This window comes from Leptopilina boulardi, unplaced genomic scaffold, assembly GCF_019393585.1.
Source record: "Leptopilina boulardi isolate dan_hultmark-lab unplaced genomic scaffold, ZJU_Lbou_2.1 LbouV2_165, whole genome shotgun sequence".
Classification (NCBI taxonomy): Eukaryota; Metazoa; Arthropoda; class Insecta; order Hymenoptera; family Figitidae; genus Leptopilina; species Leptopilina boulardi.
In genome coordinates, this window is record NW_026137713.1 from 1,803,226 (window position 1) to 1,822,178 (window position 18,953).

At 29.3% G+C, this 18,953-nt stretch overlaps 3 protein-coding genes across 7 annotated transcripts in view; 2 read left to right on the plus strand and 1 right to left on the minus strand.

Moving 5' to 3' along the window:
* Window positions 1-14,239, plus strand: part of LOC127277218 (HIV Tat-specific factor 1 homolog) — a 41,616-nt gene extending 27,377 nt beyond the window's left edge. Inside the window, exons 5-8 of the mRNA XM_051298123.1 lie at window positions 6,129-6,295; window positions 9,543-9,729; window positions 12,474-12,610; window positions 13,005-14,239. Coding sequence (XP_051154080.1) covers window positions 6,129-6,295; window positions 9,543-9,729; window positions 12,474-12,610; window positions 13,005-13,185 — 672 coding nt within the window. The 3' untranslated portion in view covers window positions 13,186-14,239. The remainder of the gene's footprint in view (window positions 1-6,128; window positions 6,296-9,542; window positions 9,730-12,473; window positions 12,611-13,004) is intronic.
* LOC127277219 (blood vessel epicardial substance-like) overlaps window positions 12,123-18,953 on the minus strand; it is a 212,612-nt gene continuing 205,781 nt past the window's right edge. For all 4 annotated transcript variants that reach the window (XM_051298126.1, XM_051298127.1, XM_051298124.1 and 1 more), the window contains one exon: window positions 12,123-12,149. The gene's annotated coding sequence lies outside the window, so the exon portion shown is untranslated. The remainder of the gene's footprint in view (window positions 12,150-18,953) is intronic.
* Window positions 16,607-18,953, plus strand: part of LOC127277223 (protein vestigial) — an 89,703-nt gene continuing 87,356 nt past the window's right edge. The window contains exon 1 of one of the 2 annotated variants that reach the window (XM_051298131.1): window positions 16,607-17,830. In XM_051298131.1, coding sequence (XP_051154088.1) covers window positions 17,639-17,830 — 192 coding nt within the window. In that variant the 5' untranslated portion in view covers window positions 16,607-17,638. The remainder of the gene's footprint in view (window positions 17,831-18,953) is intronic. The other variant, XM_051298132.1, reaches the window with a different exon arrangement.

Sequence of the window (18,953 nt, forward strand, 5' to 3'; positions counted from 1 at the left end):
TGGAACAACATTAAATGTGACTTGACTATACTTTTAGTGAATTTTTTAATGGGTTATAAAAAAATTTTCTTTTAGCTGATTTCTCAGGTTATAACTGCTCGTATTGCCATAGCTAAAAGTCATGACTCTTAAAAGCTTCTAGGCGGTTTGCGTTCGCGTATGCTTATAAATCAGTGCGGTATATATGCGAGAGTAGTAATTGCAGTAATCCGCAGGGCTGTGACTCAAGTATATATATACAGAGGAGGTACGTTGGGTGGTCTCAAAGACCCAAGAATCTAAGTCTATGATCTAAGAGATAAATATACCTATATACATGAAACGGCAGGTGTACTTCACTCATCGTCTATTTATCCCCTTCTATCACTTACTCTTTCGATATGTCTTTATTTGAATCGATATTTCAATAAGAAAATAACAAATTCTTAGTTCCCCTTGAATAAAATTTATTTAGGACGCTCCAATAAAAGGGACCTTAGAGGCAAAAATTTTAGGTTATATTTATAAAAAAATTTGTTGCCTACGCATGCGAAGATTGTCCGCCATTTGTAATAATGCATCTCTCACCTGAGTTGCAACAGTTTGTCCGTAAGAGCGCTAGTATCGCTAACTAAGAAGAAACTAAGAAAGAAAAATTGTCATCAAAATTTTCGAGGATTTTCGAGGAGCGTCACATATTTGTTATAGAGAATAAAAATAAATAATCACGATCTAAAGTATTATTTGAAAATTGCATAATTTTAGAATGACTTGTTATTCTGTAATAGAATAAATTTAATGATATATTAATATCCATAATAAGGCATGAAGTTTATTGATTTACACATTATGTGAGTCGAGAAATAGCAAATTACAAACGTGATGATATTGTTATTACCATTAGCTTAATGGGAGAATGAATTAAATGCAATATTAAGTTACGGCGTCGTCATTTAATGATTGGCGCTTTAGCCTAAGGCGACACACACTATTTGTGCAGTATAAACAATAATTTCATATATATATATATACCCTTCACTGTAGACGCTCGTTAACCTATAAATGTCGTACTCTGGTATCACCCACATATTATAAAGCTTTAACTAAACAACGCCGGAAAAAGGCTAGAATTTCAATAAAATTAATTTCTCCGAATTAAACGTCTTTCGTCTATAAATTGTGATCTTTCCCGGAACTATAGTCTTTGATCGATTTCGCCGAAACTGAATTAGTAAATTCTTTTACATAATTTTGGCTTGGTATTTGTTTATTTTATTATTAGTTTATTATATTGTCACTTAGTATTAGTTACTTTTTGCTGCTATATAGAAAACAGGTTTTTCATTTTGTATTTTATTTTGAAAAATGTTGCATTGACGAAAACTTCCTTCATTCTTCCACGTAAATATAAAAAATATATCCCGTGAAGCTGCAAGAATAATAATGATGGTGGGATAGAATTTATTAGGCCTTTCACGTGCATAAAATGTAAGTTATGCCTCATGATGCTCTTCTCTCTATGATTAGCATAAATTCTCAGAAAAATTGTTTCTTTTTTTTTCGTTTTCAACTTTTGTGTCGAATGTTTCATCGATGACGCGAATTGAGAGTGACTTCATGTTCTCATTTTCGATATATGACGTTCTCTATCTCTCGCAGGTTAACTAACACGCCCTGTAAACAAGTTATATTATTTATAATTTGCTTAAATGATGATGGGCAAATCCTATAAGAGATGAAAAATGATGTCAGATCCTTAGACGCAGCTAAATACTGCAATTGAAGAAACTACTTCCGAATTTAACTGATGCCCGTTTCTCTGAATGTCAATTGACATATATTAAAACTATATCGTTTAAAAAATCATTTCTTCTTTAAAGTCTTACTATAAATGAATGAATGAATAAAATTATGTCTTTTTAACATCCTCTCATTTGTTTTATGATTTATTTTTATCTTTTAATATATACATGACTAATTCATGATTTTTTATGATATTGAAAATTATAGTTGGAATTTATAACAATCCTCTCGAATCCTTCTGCGAAATGATTATATCAAGTTTTTGAGAATTCGAAACAAAAAGCAATAATTATTATATGAACGACTATTAGGATATTAAAAGATGTATGAGCATTAATTAGACTCGAAACGTTTTTTTCAAATAATGGTATTGAAGCATAATTATAAAACCCGGAAGTATATAATATATATACACTAATCACCTTTAAAAATCGTCGCGATTCTTTCTTTTTAGTGATCGTTATAGATTTTTATGACATAATTGCGAGGTTATAAAAAATTCATAAGTAATTCTTGTGGTTGATTACAGATAATCGGTTACTGATTCTAAGTGGAATGTTAGGAATTATAATATCGAATAAAGTCATTTAAAATATTTATTCGAAATGATTTGTTTAAAATAATAGAGAGGGAAGAAGGATAATGGGTATAGTTTTGCAAAATAAAATCCGTGGGTGAAAAAGACCGTTTATGTCCATACTTATAGAAGGAGGAGGCGCAAAACAAAAGAGGCTAAAAAGTCTTGACAAAAATCAAAAAAACCAGGAAAGGAGCGCCACTCCACTCAGGGATTATGCGTAGGTTCATTCAAGTATCGTGTTTGCATTTTTTTTCTTCAACGATAATTCAGCACAATTTTGTGTCAGTGTATTATATTCTCTCTTTCAATGTGTTTGCCTCCCGCGTGGGAAGAGTTGGGGCGCGAACTAACAGCTTATATATCGTGAAAACAGTGCTCCTCAGGAGAGGAGCGATGACAGGAAAATTACTCTTTCATTTGCATTTTGTTGGAACATTAATCATTGGGAGGGGGAAAAAAATTCAAAATTTTTGCTTGGACAAATTAAAGTCATTTAGTGTATTCGTTATTAATTTTTTTTCCAATATGATTTTTTTTAAGAAACCCTCTTCTTGTTGGCACCTGTTCTTCGTTTTTTTTCAACTCAGACAATTTCAAAAAGATATGTATTTTATCGGTATTACAATATTATTATCTTTTGTTTTATGATGCATAAAAGTACCATTAATAGTCGGATGATAATGGAAAGATTTCCAAATTGAGAAAAGGTTAATTAAAAAGTTGTATGTCAGGCACTTTATGTCTTTCTCGTAAGAAGCATGTTTATGTCGTTCATAAAATTAAAAGGATATATAATTATCTTTGGAAAAATTATGAATTTTCTATATATATCAATTAGAAGCAGTTTCTTTGACAAATTTTGTGTAATTATTAAAATTTATAAGTGAAAATTAATTAATTTAAAGAAAAAGAATGAAAGGATTTTAAAATATTTCAAAGCAATTTGAAATATTTTGGAATGAGGAATTGTATGAAATGAATCTAAAAGTGGAAAATAGCTATTTTTATAATTGACATACCGGATCACTGATCAGTATAAATAGAGAAGGTCGTTGTTCTGTCACTGACCTTCGTTTATTACAAAAGAATTGCTACATTCGCTCTTATATGATTAGTGTGATGCAGTTCCAGAAAGTTATTAGTAATTAATTGAACGTGACCAGTATACAATGCTAGTTTATTATTTGTAAATGAATGCGCTTCATCGATTCTGCACTTCCCTGAAAATAATTCATTGCATTTCAAGATCATTTTATTGTTGAAATAATTTCAGTGCTGATGAACATTTTCTATTGTTATCATTTCTGAAAAAAAAAATTAAAATCAAATTATTTAGTTACCACTTTATATATAAATTTTCTTAATATATATACAAAACTGAGTATATATAGCCATGAAATATTTTGTGTTGGTAAAAGTAATAAAATATTGGCGAAACTTTCCTCTCACGAGATGTGATTCCTCGTTCTCTGTCCACACACTGGCATACGCAATTTATTCTCGTTTATATTTTTCTGACCTCAACGGACAAGACATCGTCATTATACATTCGCCATTCATTGTTGATTCGCGATGAATTTTTTAATTTTTGAGTTTATAACATTTGTCTAAATATGGTGCGTTCTCACCCTTTTCTTTTTTCTCAGAATATATGTCCAGTTGAGCTCTAACGTCAATTAGGCATTGTGAAAGCGTATATATATATATACTTCCTATATAGTACGCGCAAACTTATAAAGTGCGCTTATGAACACGTTTGCACATTGTTAACGAAACGCAAATATGTGTCCCACTTTAAAGGTTTCTTATCGAATCTGAATCTGCATTGTTTTTCGCATTTTTTTCGCGCAAGAGCTTTGAATGTCAGAAAAGGAATAAGAATTAACAAGGAACCTTTATGAATAACAAATGTAGCCTTTCGTGTTTTATTATTCATATGTTTAGCATGTATTTTTTGTCGTGAAATCATGTCGAAAGGCATTGTACTCCATTAGTTAGGAAAATTCTACAGGTTTTTATTCTATACTTTTTGAAGTGGATTTTTTTTGAAAAAATAGATTTTTCTAAAAAAATTTGAATTATGAAGCAAACATTTTTCTGAATTATATGTCAGATATTTTATTTGTAAAATAACTGATGTTACAAACCTTTAGGTATTATTGATTTTAGAATGCAAAATAATATGCAGATTTTAACTCTTTCTTATAAAAAAAAAGTGTAAATATATTTGCTAGGCGATTTTAAATATATATCTGCAATCTCAAATATATTTGTTACGTTTATAAGTATTTCATATATACATATATATTAATCGCCCTGGGAACAGCAGTAGAGTTTCGAAAATAAATCTGTTTGAAGTGAACAAATTCGTATATACAATCCACACGAGGTGTGTAATATTATCCTCAGCTAACAATAGAGATAAATGAATTATTATATTTTTCGATGGAAATATGGCATTTGATTAAATTTCCGCCTTCTGCTCAAATATGTAATTTGATAAAGTTTAACAATAACTCCAGTGATTTTATGTGCATTCTTTAATAAATAACCGGTTATAATTTGTGTATATAACAAATATTCATATATGTATAAAGTAAATAATATTTTTTATAAAAAGGACTTTGAGTATTTGGTATTCCCGAAGGATCTCGTAAATTTTTCACAAAAATTATTCGACTCTAGCTCAAAACTTGTTGGTTCTGTCAAAAAAATCCGCGATACAAACACCTAATTTCTCTTGCAAACAATTTGTGTGTAAAATAGGGTCATTATTTTGTGAATGGCATATAATTTTGAAGGTCCTTATCTTCGATTGGACCTTCGGGCTCGGTATTTAATATTTAAGGCGACACACATGTGGTGAGGAATCACAGGCCGTTAAGTTTGCATTTTTACAACCATATTCTTAATTATAAGAGACGCAGGACGTGTGTGCATATACGCGTGTTCATATCTTTAAAAATTATAAATATATTTGATTGCTTAATGAACCTGTCAATGTGGAACAGGATATATTTTATTTCATATTAACGATTTATATTTTTTTGAAAACTAATATGTTAATTTCAATTATTCGTGTTTTAAATTAATGATACTTTGAATTTATATTTTTATTATATACATATATATACATAATTAGATACTCACAAGTCATAAATCATTATCGTGATTTATTAGAAGATTCTTAGTAATGTTCTAGACTGATGTTGTTAATTCAGTTCCATTTGTCATCTATTGATGGATTATTTATTTTGTCTTTTTGTAATCTGTATCTCTCAGCATGCTTCTCATTTATTGAAATTGTTTTCAGTGAAGACATATAGCGGGATTGAATGTTTAGAATAAATTAAAATTTTTCATTTTAAAAATATTAAAAAAAATTTAAAGATATTTTTTAATTTTTTGTATCATATTTTTGGATTTTTATGTTGAAATTTCGCTTTTTAATAGTATAGGATTTGACATATAAATACAATATTTATTGTTAATTGATTTGTTTTGACGTTTGTGATTTAGGAAAAATGACCTCATCAATGCTTTTCGATTTGTCATTGATAAAAATACATTTTAGCCAGCCATCTGTTATATGTATTGAAAGAATTACGATTTTAGATTCTCAATTTTCAAACTACATATTTTAGTATACGCATTTAAAATTAGAAATGTGCTTTTTTTTACTTTATTAGAATTAAAAATAATGAATTTATTCAAAATTTGACGGAACGTTTCTAAGGTTTAACATTCTTTTATCTTTTCTTTTCAGGTGGAATCTGTTAATCTTGCATTGAATATTCTCGATGGCTGGAAAATCAGAGGAAAGACTTTATCAGTCCAAAGGGCGAAATTCCAATTGAAAGGCGAATACGATCCTTCAAAGAAACCCAAAAAGAAGAAAAAGGACAAAGAACGACAGAAGAAGTTCCAGGAAAAGTGAGTTGGGATTTGATTTTTTTTTTATCTATTTTATAGTTGGCAATCCAAAACAAATTTAATTTTTAATCGCATGAAATGTAATTTCTGAATTTTTAAAATATTTGATATTATAATACCCATTTTGCTTTCACCAAAAGTATCAAATTAATATAAAATTTTAAATTGTTCTTAATCCGAGAAGAAAATTGCAATTTGTTTAACTTTTGCAAATCATGACATAAATCTTTTTTTTTTAAAGCGCAATGGCAACGAAAATAATCCTCATTGAAATTTGGGTGGTCTCCTTGAAGAATAATAATTGTCATATAATGGAACAATTCATTTCTTTTGCAAATGCCCGTGAGCAAAGTAGTATTTGAATCAGATAAAGGTGCGTGTATTATTGAAAAAAATCAAATGAGAGAATATTTCGGTTAATATTATTAATATAATAATATTCATGAGATTGATTGGATGAAAATGTTGGGTGTCTTTAAACTTGTTTTCGTTTATATGTATATATATTTTAACCAGACTGCTTGGCGTTGGCAGTTCTGGTAAAAGTAGCCTGTATCACATATACATATATTACTCAGCATCTTATATATTCTCTGAACGCACATCTGTCTGAATGCAATTTCTTTCACTGCACTGAATCGTTGATCTTGATACTCTCGTATGCACGAGCAGAAACAGAACGGTCATCTTCCTGAATTTAAGAGATTTCCCTGATGGGGTTATTTACGCATTATATTTCATTCATGAGACTCACGTCCTTTTAACCCTTTTTCATCTAATTAATATTATTATTTCAAACATGTGTCACGAATATTTAGAGTTTCATAGCTAAGAGCCTACACTCTTATAGCGAGATTTTAGCGTCTGTCCGTAGTACTAAGAGGCTGGCTACACCGAGAGTCAATCAGGAGGGTTAAATTTAATCCTCTCCGGCGTACTAAACAAGTGGGTTAAATTTTGCGTCTGCGCAGAATGTTTGTGTACATCTGCGACCATGGTTGCGATAGTGACAGGTTAGAAAAGTTCGCTGGCTTTGGCGACCACGTGATCGCCTTTTCTAACCTAACTTTTCTAACCTGTCGCTATCGCAACCATGGTCGCAGATGTACACAAACATTCTGCGCAGACGCAAAATTTAGCCCACTTGTTTAGTACGCCAAAGGATTAAATTTAACCCTCCTGATTGGCTCTCGGTGTAGCCATACGTCTTAAGTAGACAACTTCACTGAACTTCATTCGTACTTCATTCGTACTTCACCGAACTTCATAGTTTATTAATATTAGATTAAAAAGTATTATTAATTTTTCAAATAAAAATCTTGCAAATTTTGAATTCTAGTTGAACTATAGAAATGTTTATAATATTTAAATTTTCAACTAATAAAAAATTGTAGTAAATAATATTAGTATTACGTAAATAGAACGAGGTTCTTATGAATATATAATATGTTGAGGAAAAAATAAGAACAATACAATGTTCTTCATAAAATGGAAATTTAGTGAAGTATCGGTAATTAGGGAAAACTTGTATTTTTATGTAGATGTCTTTTTAGAGTGACATATATATTTGAAAGCCTGTCACTTGTTCATATATAAATGACACATTACTCATTTATTGCGACGTGTTATTTTATATTTCTTTAGTGAAATATTTACACAACAAGTGTCATCTTGTATTTAATTTATTATATCCCCATATTTATTATGGGAATATATGTAAATTTTGTCGTATTATGCAATAAAAATCTCTTTGAGTGAATTACATATGGTTATAAGGCAAAATTACAGGGTGCAATAGACGTTAATCGCTTCCGCATTAAAGCGTGTCTTAATCAACGTCCGATCTAATTCTAAAGCAGGTCTATCAGTTTTATAAGTGTAAATAATAATAAGTGATATCTTTAAAAAAAATATCTGCGAAAAACGTAAACAAGTTTATTTACATTTTTAGTGAAATTATTATTTTTTTTTTATAAGAAATTAAAGTTTCATTAAAATTTATAAACATTAAATGGTAAAACATTTAAGTGATTAAAGATAATAAAAAGAAATTTATTATTATATTATTTAGTTTGAAAATTTTAATCTTGTAAAATATATAAAGTTATAAGTATATACTTTGCCTAAGGAAAAGCCTTGGTTTGATGTTAAATGTAAATACACTTCCGGTATATAAAAGAGTTTGACCTCCCAAATGACTGGTTTTCGCCATGTCCGGGCATCGAACTTGATTTTCTGGCCCTTCGGCAGCTAACGAGCCTTTCAGAGAAGAAAGAGAATCGAAATAGAATCATTTTGCCCAAAGGATTAATGAATACTTTATTTTCTAAATGGACAACATACTTCAAATTAATAATAAAAAAAAATCGTCAAATATCACTAAAACTTTTATGAGAAATGCTAAATGTTTATAATTAAATAATGAGTTTTATATTTTTTTCAACAATAAAAAAAATAAAGTTAAAATTGAATATTTTAAAGTAAGAGATATAGACTATTTTATATTAATTTTAAAGTTCTCGAGAATTGAGAAGGTAGAATTCAAGTGACACGTATACTTGTGCAAAATGAAAAGTAAATATTCCTTGCAAGGAGTTACTGATACCGTTACAAAAAGAATAATAAAACGATTCTTGAATCTATGAGAAACCATTGGAAATAGCTTGAGGCGTGAATAGCTCTGGATAATTTGTCGGGGATCGTTATTGATTATAGGTTACGAGTCGAAGATCGCTCTATAACATCAGAGAGCAATCTCTGTATATATATATATATGTTAATATATAATATGTACTTGTTTCATCAAAAAGACTCGTAATCAAATTCTCAATGCATTTAACTAAAATATCAATTTGTTATTTCAATGTTTTTTTTCTTCATGCCAAAAGAATAATTGATTATTCTTTTAGCGGAAAATAAATATTTCATAATTATTCCACGTCTTTAGGAACAGCTGCTCGTTTATATCTTATTTTATTAGATTTTTTTTTTATTCTAAAAGGTTTACAAAGTATGACTATAAAATTGCATCTTTATTGTGTATGAGTTTAACTTTTCTTATTATTATTATCATTTATTAATCATAAATTTTATGAAATGAGTGAAATTTTTAATTAAAGTGTAGTAAAGATAATAAGTTGTTTGAATTGAATAATTTAAGAGCGGCGTTAAATTTATTTTTTCACTATTTTTATTGATTTATTTATAATAATAATAATAATAATATAATTTATACTTTTTTTTACAGATTGTTTGATTGGCGACCAGATCAACTTCCTGGACAACCACAAAAATGTGAACGCGTTGTAATTATTAAAAATCTCTTCAAGCCGGAAGATTTTGACCATGAAGTATCACTTCTTTTGGAATATCAACAGGATATTAGATCAGAGTGTCAAAAATGTGGGAATGTCACCAAAGTTGTGGTTTATGACGTGAGTAATCGTGATATTTTTTATATACTTTTTTTTACATTTTTTTTAACATTAATTAGATATAGAAGCAAATGGAAATTCCATTTCTGTTCAATTATAGACTGTTTTTATAGCTAATTTATTATTTAATTAAAAATTGCGATTAGAATATTTTTCCCTTCTCTGCTCAATAATTTGAGCCGTACTTTAGATAAGGTTGCCTTGAATATTTATATATTAATGATGCGAAAAAATAATAGAAACGAAATAAGGTAGACAATAATTGCAATTCAATGTTAATTATTATCGACGGTTGTTATAATAGTTTATCGTTATTATCGACGGTCGGTGCAATTGATAATAGTTTTTACCGACGATAAATACAGTGGTTGTTCGTTGTTACCGACTGTCGGTACAAGTGGTTTTTATCAACAAAAATTGTTATCGATGATCGGCAATAGTGTTATTAACTATAATAACTGTTATTAATGGTAAATATTATTGATTATAATCGTTTTTAATGATACTTGTGAACAATAATAGTTACAGTCATTGGAAGTTTTGACAGTTCTCACCATGTGCTTCACGCGCACTAATGTTTAAATAGTATAATTTCTTTCTCAGAAGAAATTGAAATTGTCTGACTCAGGGCGCAAAAGTTTACTTATTATTATGCAAACAAATTCGCAAACGCTTCATCGTCAAAGTGCGACTTGGCTAAATTACTTTATATGCCCACGCATTGCAAAACTGGCGCCACAAATGTACATTCGGCGAGCTTCTGTCGACGGTGTGTATATATTTGTTCATTTACTCATATATATATTTTAGACCTATGTGTTGTAAACTGCAATATCATATCATAAAATTTACATATCGCTATTTGCTATTTTCGTAACGATGTCATCATCTTAAGTGACTCGTGCCCCAGTTTTTATAAAATAAAGGTTTTTTTTTCGAATTTTTTGTCTTTTTCCAAGCCCGATGTGTCATGTTTGATAAAGGTTCTAAGTAAATTTTTAATGATTCCAAAAAAGAATTGAAATTTATATATCCTTGTATTGATTTACTGGTAAACCAATAACTGTCCGTAGGGATTGTTCCATTTATATATATATATATGATGTTGGAGATTCATTAAAAATTTAATAGGCAGTAGTCTATTTTGATTTATAATTTTTAGATTGGAGTTTTGGAATTTGAATCCCGGAAGTTTTTACAGGTTTTAAAATCTAGTGGATCAGTGGAACGGGATGAGTTTTAAAACTTGCGGTCATATTAAATTAGAATATTGTATTATTCAGAACTCGTCGTCGAATTCTTCATTTGACTTTTTCTCTTATTCATCTTTAGAATATCGCTGATGTAATATTTTTCTCAGATAACGATCAAAGATATACCATAAATCCTAATTTTTAAGAAGTGATTTCTTTTTTTTTTAAATTATTTGCAAAATAATTGTCCATTTTATTTATTTTAAGTATGTATAGGACTAAAAAAATATCTTAAAAATTTTCACAATTTTTTTTTAGCATTTCTATATATAGTATATTCGAGACTTTAATTTTATTAGCTTGTTGTGGGTAAGCGCAAGTGCTTTTGGTTTTATAAAAAAAACTCTTTTCTAACATTCAAAAACCACATTATGAGTCTTCTTGGTTCAAGAAACTTTTTTATAAACTTAAAAATTTTTTTTTTTAAATTTGTTTCTCACGGTTCTTGAGAGAAATATTTTGTCTGCACAATTATTTTAAATAACAATTTTTTCCAACGAATTAAAAAAATTATTTGTTTTAATTCTGCGAAAAAAGAGCTTTTTGCAAATTGTTGATAGATATATGTTTGATATAGGGAATTTGATAGCTTCCTTATGGTACTTTGAAAGATTTGTTTATTTTTCTGGGTCACTGTGTATAAGTTTGGCATGAACCAAAACCGTGAAGACGATGGAATTTCTTTTGACATTGAATGAATTCACGGTTGAAGCACTCCAAAATAAGGAGTGTCTTGCTGCAGATTTATAGTGTCAGGTCATACCCTTTAGTAATTTATTTGCATTTCGTGGGCCGGTACCTTTTTGCAAACAAATTCGACTAATAAGCCTCATTTAAAACAATATACATATATATTTGCAACATTCTTAATCATGTTTCTCAGTATATGAAATCATTGTTTTCAAAATAGTTGAAGTTTTTAGAAATTAAAAAAAATATTTATTTTTATTTATTATAATTGTTTTAAGGCCATGTGGATTATTCTCTTCAAAATAAGAAATTTCGCGCAAAAAATGTTTTTAAAAAAACTGAAAAATAGGTTGTCATAAATTATTATATTTATATTAAGTTGGTAATTAAATTGTATTTAAAAAAAAAACGAAAAAAAGGCTCACCTGCGTATATACGCTCGTGTTTGGATGGAAACATGGTGGGGTGGATTCACATCTGTAAAAAAAAATATTAATTTTGTTAAGAGAAATTTTGAAAGTTGCGAACCACTTTTTCCTGTAGTAGGCCACGTGGTTTTCTTCCACATGATCTTAAATTTAATAATTATTTATTATAATTATAAGTAATTATTAATTTTATATAATTAATTAATTTATTTATTTAATTATAAAAATATGTTGTATTATAATTGAACATGGTTACAAATAAAAATTTCTATTTAATAGAATAGTGATAAAAATTGAAGCAATTGTTTAAAGAATTAAGTATTTAATAAAATTTATTTGATATTTGAATAGTAAGATTATTCTGTGATTGCAGAGACATCCTGAGGGTGTTGCACAAGTCACATTTAAGGATCCCGAAGAGGCTCAGGGATGCGTGCAGTTACTAAACGGCCGTTGGTTCGGTCAAAGGAAGATAACTGCAGAAATTTGGGACGGGAAAACAAAATACAAGTTAGTTTCCTTCCTTACCAATACATGATTCAATGAATTCTTATTGAACTTTTAATTCGTTGATAGAGTAAAAGAAAAAAATTTTATCATAAATATTTAATTATTTTTTTATTTATTTAAGAAAATCTGATATAAATATCAAATTAAAGATTTCAGAAATTAGAATAATTTCCATCTATCGGTAAAGTAGAAATTTTTTGCTAATAGGCAACAAACTTCTAAAGAAATTTGTTTTATCTACATTCTTGAATGCGAAAGATAATAAAATATAAAGAATGAATTTTTAAATTAAAAAAAAATTAATGTATTTTATAATATAAAATGTCACAAAATTTAATTCTTTATATCAATTTAATACATGGACTAATATTATTTAATTTTTTTTTTATTTCAGAGTTGTTGAAACCGAGGCCGAGATTGAAGCGAGAATAGAAAAATGGGATAAATATTTAGATGAGCAGGATGAAAAAAAGGAAGAGAAAACTAAAGATTCGCAAAAAATGGCGCAATCTGATGTAAACGAAGAGAATAATGAAACATCAACGAATAATGAATCTAAGGAAAAAAATCTATAGTCATAGGTTTTAGAATAGAATAACATATCGATTATGAGTAAGTAAACTTTACTTTTTTGAAATTATTTAATTTTCGATTTAAATAGACTCAAACAACGATAAAATAATGTTAAAAATTATCATTTTGACTCTTGACGAACAATTTTATTTTAAAAATTGTAAATGAGTCAATGATTTCATGTAAAATATATAGTAAATACTTTGATTATAGTTAATACTATTATTTCATACAATCGAAAGATTATTAAATTTTGATTATACGTCGATTTAATCTTTAAAAGAAAAAAAGATTAGAAAATTGATTGTTGTAGAAAAAGAAGGGAGTTGTAAATAATAGAGTTTAATTAGAATGTAGAGTATGCATGTGGTAATAATAAGTCTGAAATGATTTTATTGCTCTTCTCTCTATAATCTTAAAATTAATCTTAATTTTTCTTCATTTACAAAACACTTTTTTTTATTATTATTTTTTCATAACATTTTTATAATTATTTTTCTATTTTTTCTTATAATAATAGACATTTTCTTTTATTTTGAATGAATGGAAATCAATCTTTCTTGAAGTGAAAAAATTTTTTGTATTGAGTTTATTTAAGTCATATATTATTTAATATTTTTTTTTTTTGGAAACAAAATTTTTTACTGTATCATTTTATGTGTAAAAAGTTAATGAAAGAAAATATTTACTTAGTTTGATGAAAATATTTTACAATTTATATATAGGAAATATGTTCTAAAATTGTAAAATACTTTTATGAAATTAAATAATTATTTTAATTTTCAATGCAAGAGGGAAACAAAAACCAGTTTTTATTTTTAAATTACTTTATTCTGATTGGGCAATGAGTGTTGTTCGTATATTTCTATGAGCATATGAAAGGACATACGATTTTACATCTAAGTTAGAAATATTGTACACGGCAAGTTGTGTCTGATACTCTAAGCCTTTTAGATGAATATTAATTAAAATTACGAAACAATATGTTTATCTTCGAATTGACGACGTTAGGTTCTGTAAAAGTTTTACAAATATAAAGCCATGCTTTACAATAAGTATTTCAACTTTTAGAAATTCCAAACTACAGCCTCCTTAGATCCATCAGATAATTTTTCCTTTTTGCATTTATTTTGGTTCCAAAATCTATTTTTGTTGATAGTCCACTCATTTTACCTTTTTAATGTTAAATTGAAAATTTTGATTATAATACAGAAATTGACTTTCTGTATAGTTTACAGATGAAAACGAGTGACAATACAAAGGTTTGTAGAGCAAAAGAAGGTAAAAAAAAAGTAAAAATAGGATGGAAAAGATCTTAAAGAATTTCCTAATTTGCTATTTCAACATTCCTTGCGGTTCGCGACCGTTACGCTGTTCGTGGGACTCCTTCGTGAGAGACTGATGCCGGTCTGTCAAAAAAGTGCTTCTTCTCGCAACGCGAAATGGACCTCTTTCTCTCTCTCTCTCTCTCTTGACTCCCTTGAATCAATCAATTTTCGTTTTAGAAACTTCTTTTGAGAAATCTGTCAGACTTTAATTTCATATTATTCCTTTGTATTCCTTCTTAAGCCGCACAATTTTTCCTTTATTCAATTTTCTTCTATTTTATTATTTTTATCCTAGCGATAAAAATTTCCATCAATATTTTTTATTTCCATTCTTATTATAGTTGGGAACAAGTTTAGTGTATAGGTATATATATAATAAAAATGAATTGCAAAAAATATTTCAATAAACTGTTTAAAAAATTCGATGCGCACTTATGTATTATAGATATAATAACAGAGAGAAGATCGTGTTAGAAACGATGATATGAGAAACACTTGACCGTATCAAATTGTCATCTAATGTCACCAGTGCTTAATCTCATGTGTAATCTAGCAGGTCCTCAAATAGTGGTGTCAGAGCTAAATCCAATAAATCCCCTTTGGTAGAGCGTGACGTTCATAGACTAGAATTCTTCTTTTTTTCACTCCCCTTGCGATGTTTAGTACTCGTAACCTCGACTTGATGTGAGACCTCACGCAGATAAAAAAAAAAAGATCACATATATAGCGAAGAGGAGGGTAGTCATCGTGCACGTGGCCACTTGACAATAGATCGTATACACCCCGCTGCTAATAGTTGGGCATTAAATTTGTCAGTGATATTGCCAATGGGGTGAGAGCTTTGGATAAATGGAAGAGACGATCTCTGAAATATGCTGCGGAAAACAACCCTCATTTCAAAGATTCGCCAAGGGGTTGCGCGCGAATGAACTTCTATATATATAGAGCGAGGGACTATAAAAGGAAAATCATTGTCATTATTGTTTATCAATATTTGCCCCAATATTTGTGACTTCTAAAGATGATAATTGAGATATTTTATGCTAATAATATATGTTTAACAATAACAGAGGCCGATAAAATTTTGTCCTATAACTTCAAAACCAAATATCAGAATATAATTAAAAAATTTTCTTCAGATTTTCCTATGGATTTTGGAAGTATTATGCTTTTAGATTAAGCTGAAAAATCGTTGAATCAAAATCTTCCATCGTGAGCTTTTTGAGAAATCACTTAATTTGATATGTTAAATTACAAATATATGCCAACTATACACACTAAAAAATAATACTTACTTTCAGTTCAATTTTGACTAAAACCATTAACATTAGAACTATTTTTACTGAATTTCAGCCTTAAGTGTATATGATTTTAATAAGTCCTAAAATTGACTTAATCTAGTTTTAATATTAAAATTACGCTAGTTTTCAGGCATTTTGCTTTTAAGATGTTAACGGTTTCAGTATTTGTTTTTTGTGTGTATCTTTAATTCATGATTAAAATCGATGCAAACTATATATGTTCTAGAAAAAAAATTCAAAATCGCACTTCACAGGAAAGACAAAGTTATTTTAACCCAGAATTTAGTGATCAAATAATCTGCAACAAATTCTACCCTAGTTGAGTGTTAAATCATATGGGTTTTAGCATTGGACAAAATTACCTGCAACAAAAATAACACCACCTTTTTTCTATGTGTTATATCTCAAAAAGCTATCAATGGAATAAAATTTTGATAATACGATTTTCTTAATCTAAAATCATATTATTTCCAAAATACACAGGAAAATTTGAAGTGTCCTGAGTTTCGGTTTATTTTTTTTCAGCCGCGCCGTGCAATCTTAACAAATCTGTTTCTTCTATATTACAGCTAACATCTATACTTCCAAAAAGTTCGGAAAATAGTTCATTATACACAAGATTTTCTAGCTGAAGCGATTTTTCTCGAAGAAGAAAAATTTCTTAGGAAAGAGCCAAGTTTGGGAGTAGTGAAAATGAAGCTCCACGAAACATGGTGAAACTGTTAATTAAGACTCATTATATGTTCGGTCGAGAAGATAGGGAACACTCACTTTTCCAAGAGAGAGAGAGAGAGAGAGAAAGAGAGATTTTCTCTTGGAAGTTTTGGCATACAGATAAGAGGGCCGGATGAGTTTTGGTGAGTGGGTGTTTGAAAGGTGGGTTGGTAAGAGAGAGAGAAAGAAACTTCTTAATACCAAAAGTGCGGGAGCATAGAGCAACGACGATGTTCTCGGGTTCATTGTGGGATCAATACAAGAGAGACTCGGGTGGCGTAGGAGTGGCAGCATCATCTCATTGGATGCGAAGTCTCTGCGAGCCGATTGGTTGACAATGGCACAACCAGGAGGCGTTCCCATGTGAGCCCCTCGGGGTAAATACGACTACCGAACCCAACCTTCATCAGGATACCAGTCGACCGAGCTAAAAAGACAGGAGAGAGAGAAAGAGTGAGAGCGCGACTCACGCTAGAAAAAGAGAGAGATATACCCTCACCAACCGAAGATAGGGTGACAGCAACTTGGGGTTCAGTCTGTGTTTGCCTACCAGAGACACATCATCGCAGGATTAAGATATTGTTTTCCGGTGTGCCAAAAACAAAAAAGAATCGTGTCATCAAAGTAGGATTACGTTCTGCCAAAACATTCACTCCATATACCTTGTGAGACAATCGATTAGAATTTGTGTTATCTGGATCATAATATTGATTATCAATCAAAATTTAAGTCAAGGAATTGAAAAAAAAACTATTAAGGAAATATATCAAAGAAACAATAGTGATACCAGACACGTTTTACACGCTGAGCGTGTAAACAAATCCATGTGTTTGAAAGTGTTTATGTTGTGATATTGTCGAATGAGTTGATTATGCGGGATATAATGCATTGAGATTATTGCGCTTTATATAAAGAAGAAATTTAAAAAAAAAGTGATTCGAGCTGATTGTGTGATTTTAAGAAGAGAGAAAGAAAAGTAGGAAAAAAAAGATATAAAATAATTTGCAAAGATAACGAGTGTGGAAGAAATAAACGGTGGTTTCGTGGGTGGTGCAACGTTCGGATATACAAGTCGGCAGGCCGGCTCTGGGGTGCCGGGCCCGGGGGGGGTGATGAGCTGTTCCGAGGTTATGTATCAATATTATCCTTACCTCTATCAGAGGCCACCGCCGCCCCCGACCCACCCCCATGCGGCCCCACATCCACATTCTCATGGGAATCCTCATGCTGCCCATCATAGTCCTGCTAGGCCCGCACCCTTTCAACCCTTCTCGTCTGCATCAGCTACTCATCAGTATGACAGGGTAAGACTTTTGTAATATACATTTTATATATACTCTTAGAATAAAGGTTTTGTTATTTTTTATTACTTGAATTGCAATTTGTTTAAAAGAGAAGCTACAACAATTAATTAGTAGTTTTCTACTATCATTCAGTAGTATTCTACTATTAATTAGTCAAAAACGGTAATTAATTAATTTAGTAAGCTATTAACTGATAGTAGAAACCTACTAATTGATAGTAGAAACCTACTAACTGATAGTAGAAACCTACTAATTGATAGTAGAAACCTACTAATTGATAGTATAAACCTACTAACTGATAGTAGAAACCTACTAATTGATAGTAGAAACCTACTTATTGATAGTATAAACCTACTAACTGATAGTATAAACCTACTAACTGATAATAGAAAACTACTAATTCATTTATTAAAATTTACTAATTGAAATAGTAGCTTTATTAAAAAAAATTAATAACCATTGCAGTTATTACAGTTTTATAATATCAGTAGTAGGTTTCTACTATCAATTAGTAGTTTTCTACTATCAGTTAGTAGGTTTATACTATCAGTTAGTAGGTTTATACTATCAGTTAGTAGGTTTTAACTATATCAATTAATTTTCTACTATATATCAGTTAGTATAGTTTTCTACTATCAGTTAGTATTTTTCTATTATCAGTTAGTAGATTTCTACTATCAATTAGTAGTTTTCTTATACTAATATCATTATAGTTTTACTTGTAATTAGATTCCTTTGTTTTTTTAAACATAAAATAAAAACTGAGCTTGATTAATTTAAAAAAAAATACAGATTGATTTGTCAATTTTCAAAAATCATTTATGGTATTTGATGCAGGAGATATATTTTCCATTTGAAATTTTGAAACGATCCTGACGAAGCAAATCAGATTAACGCCTCAATATCGTAGAATAATCAATCACAATCTCCTTTTCCTGGCAGGTACAAACGTATAGATTATGACATTATGTAATCGTTCCTTTTTTTCTTATATTCATAAATCATTTGACAGTCATTGTCCGTTTGATTTTAAAGGTGATCGGAATTTTTTAAGGCCTTTGATACTTCTGTATTTTTATATATATGTTTAAAGTCAAGGGCATTTAATATGTTATCGAAACCT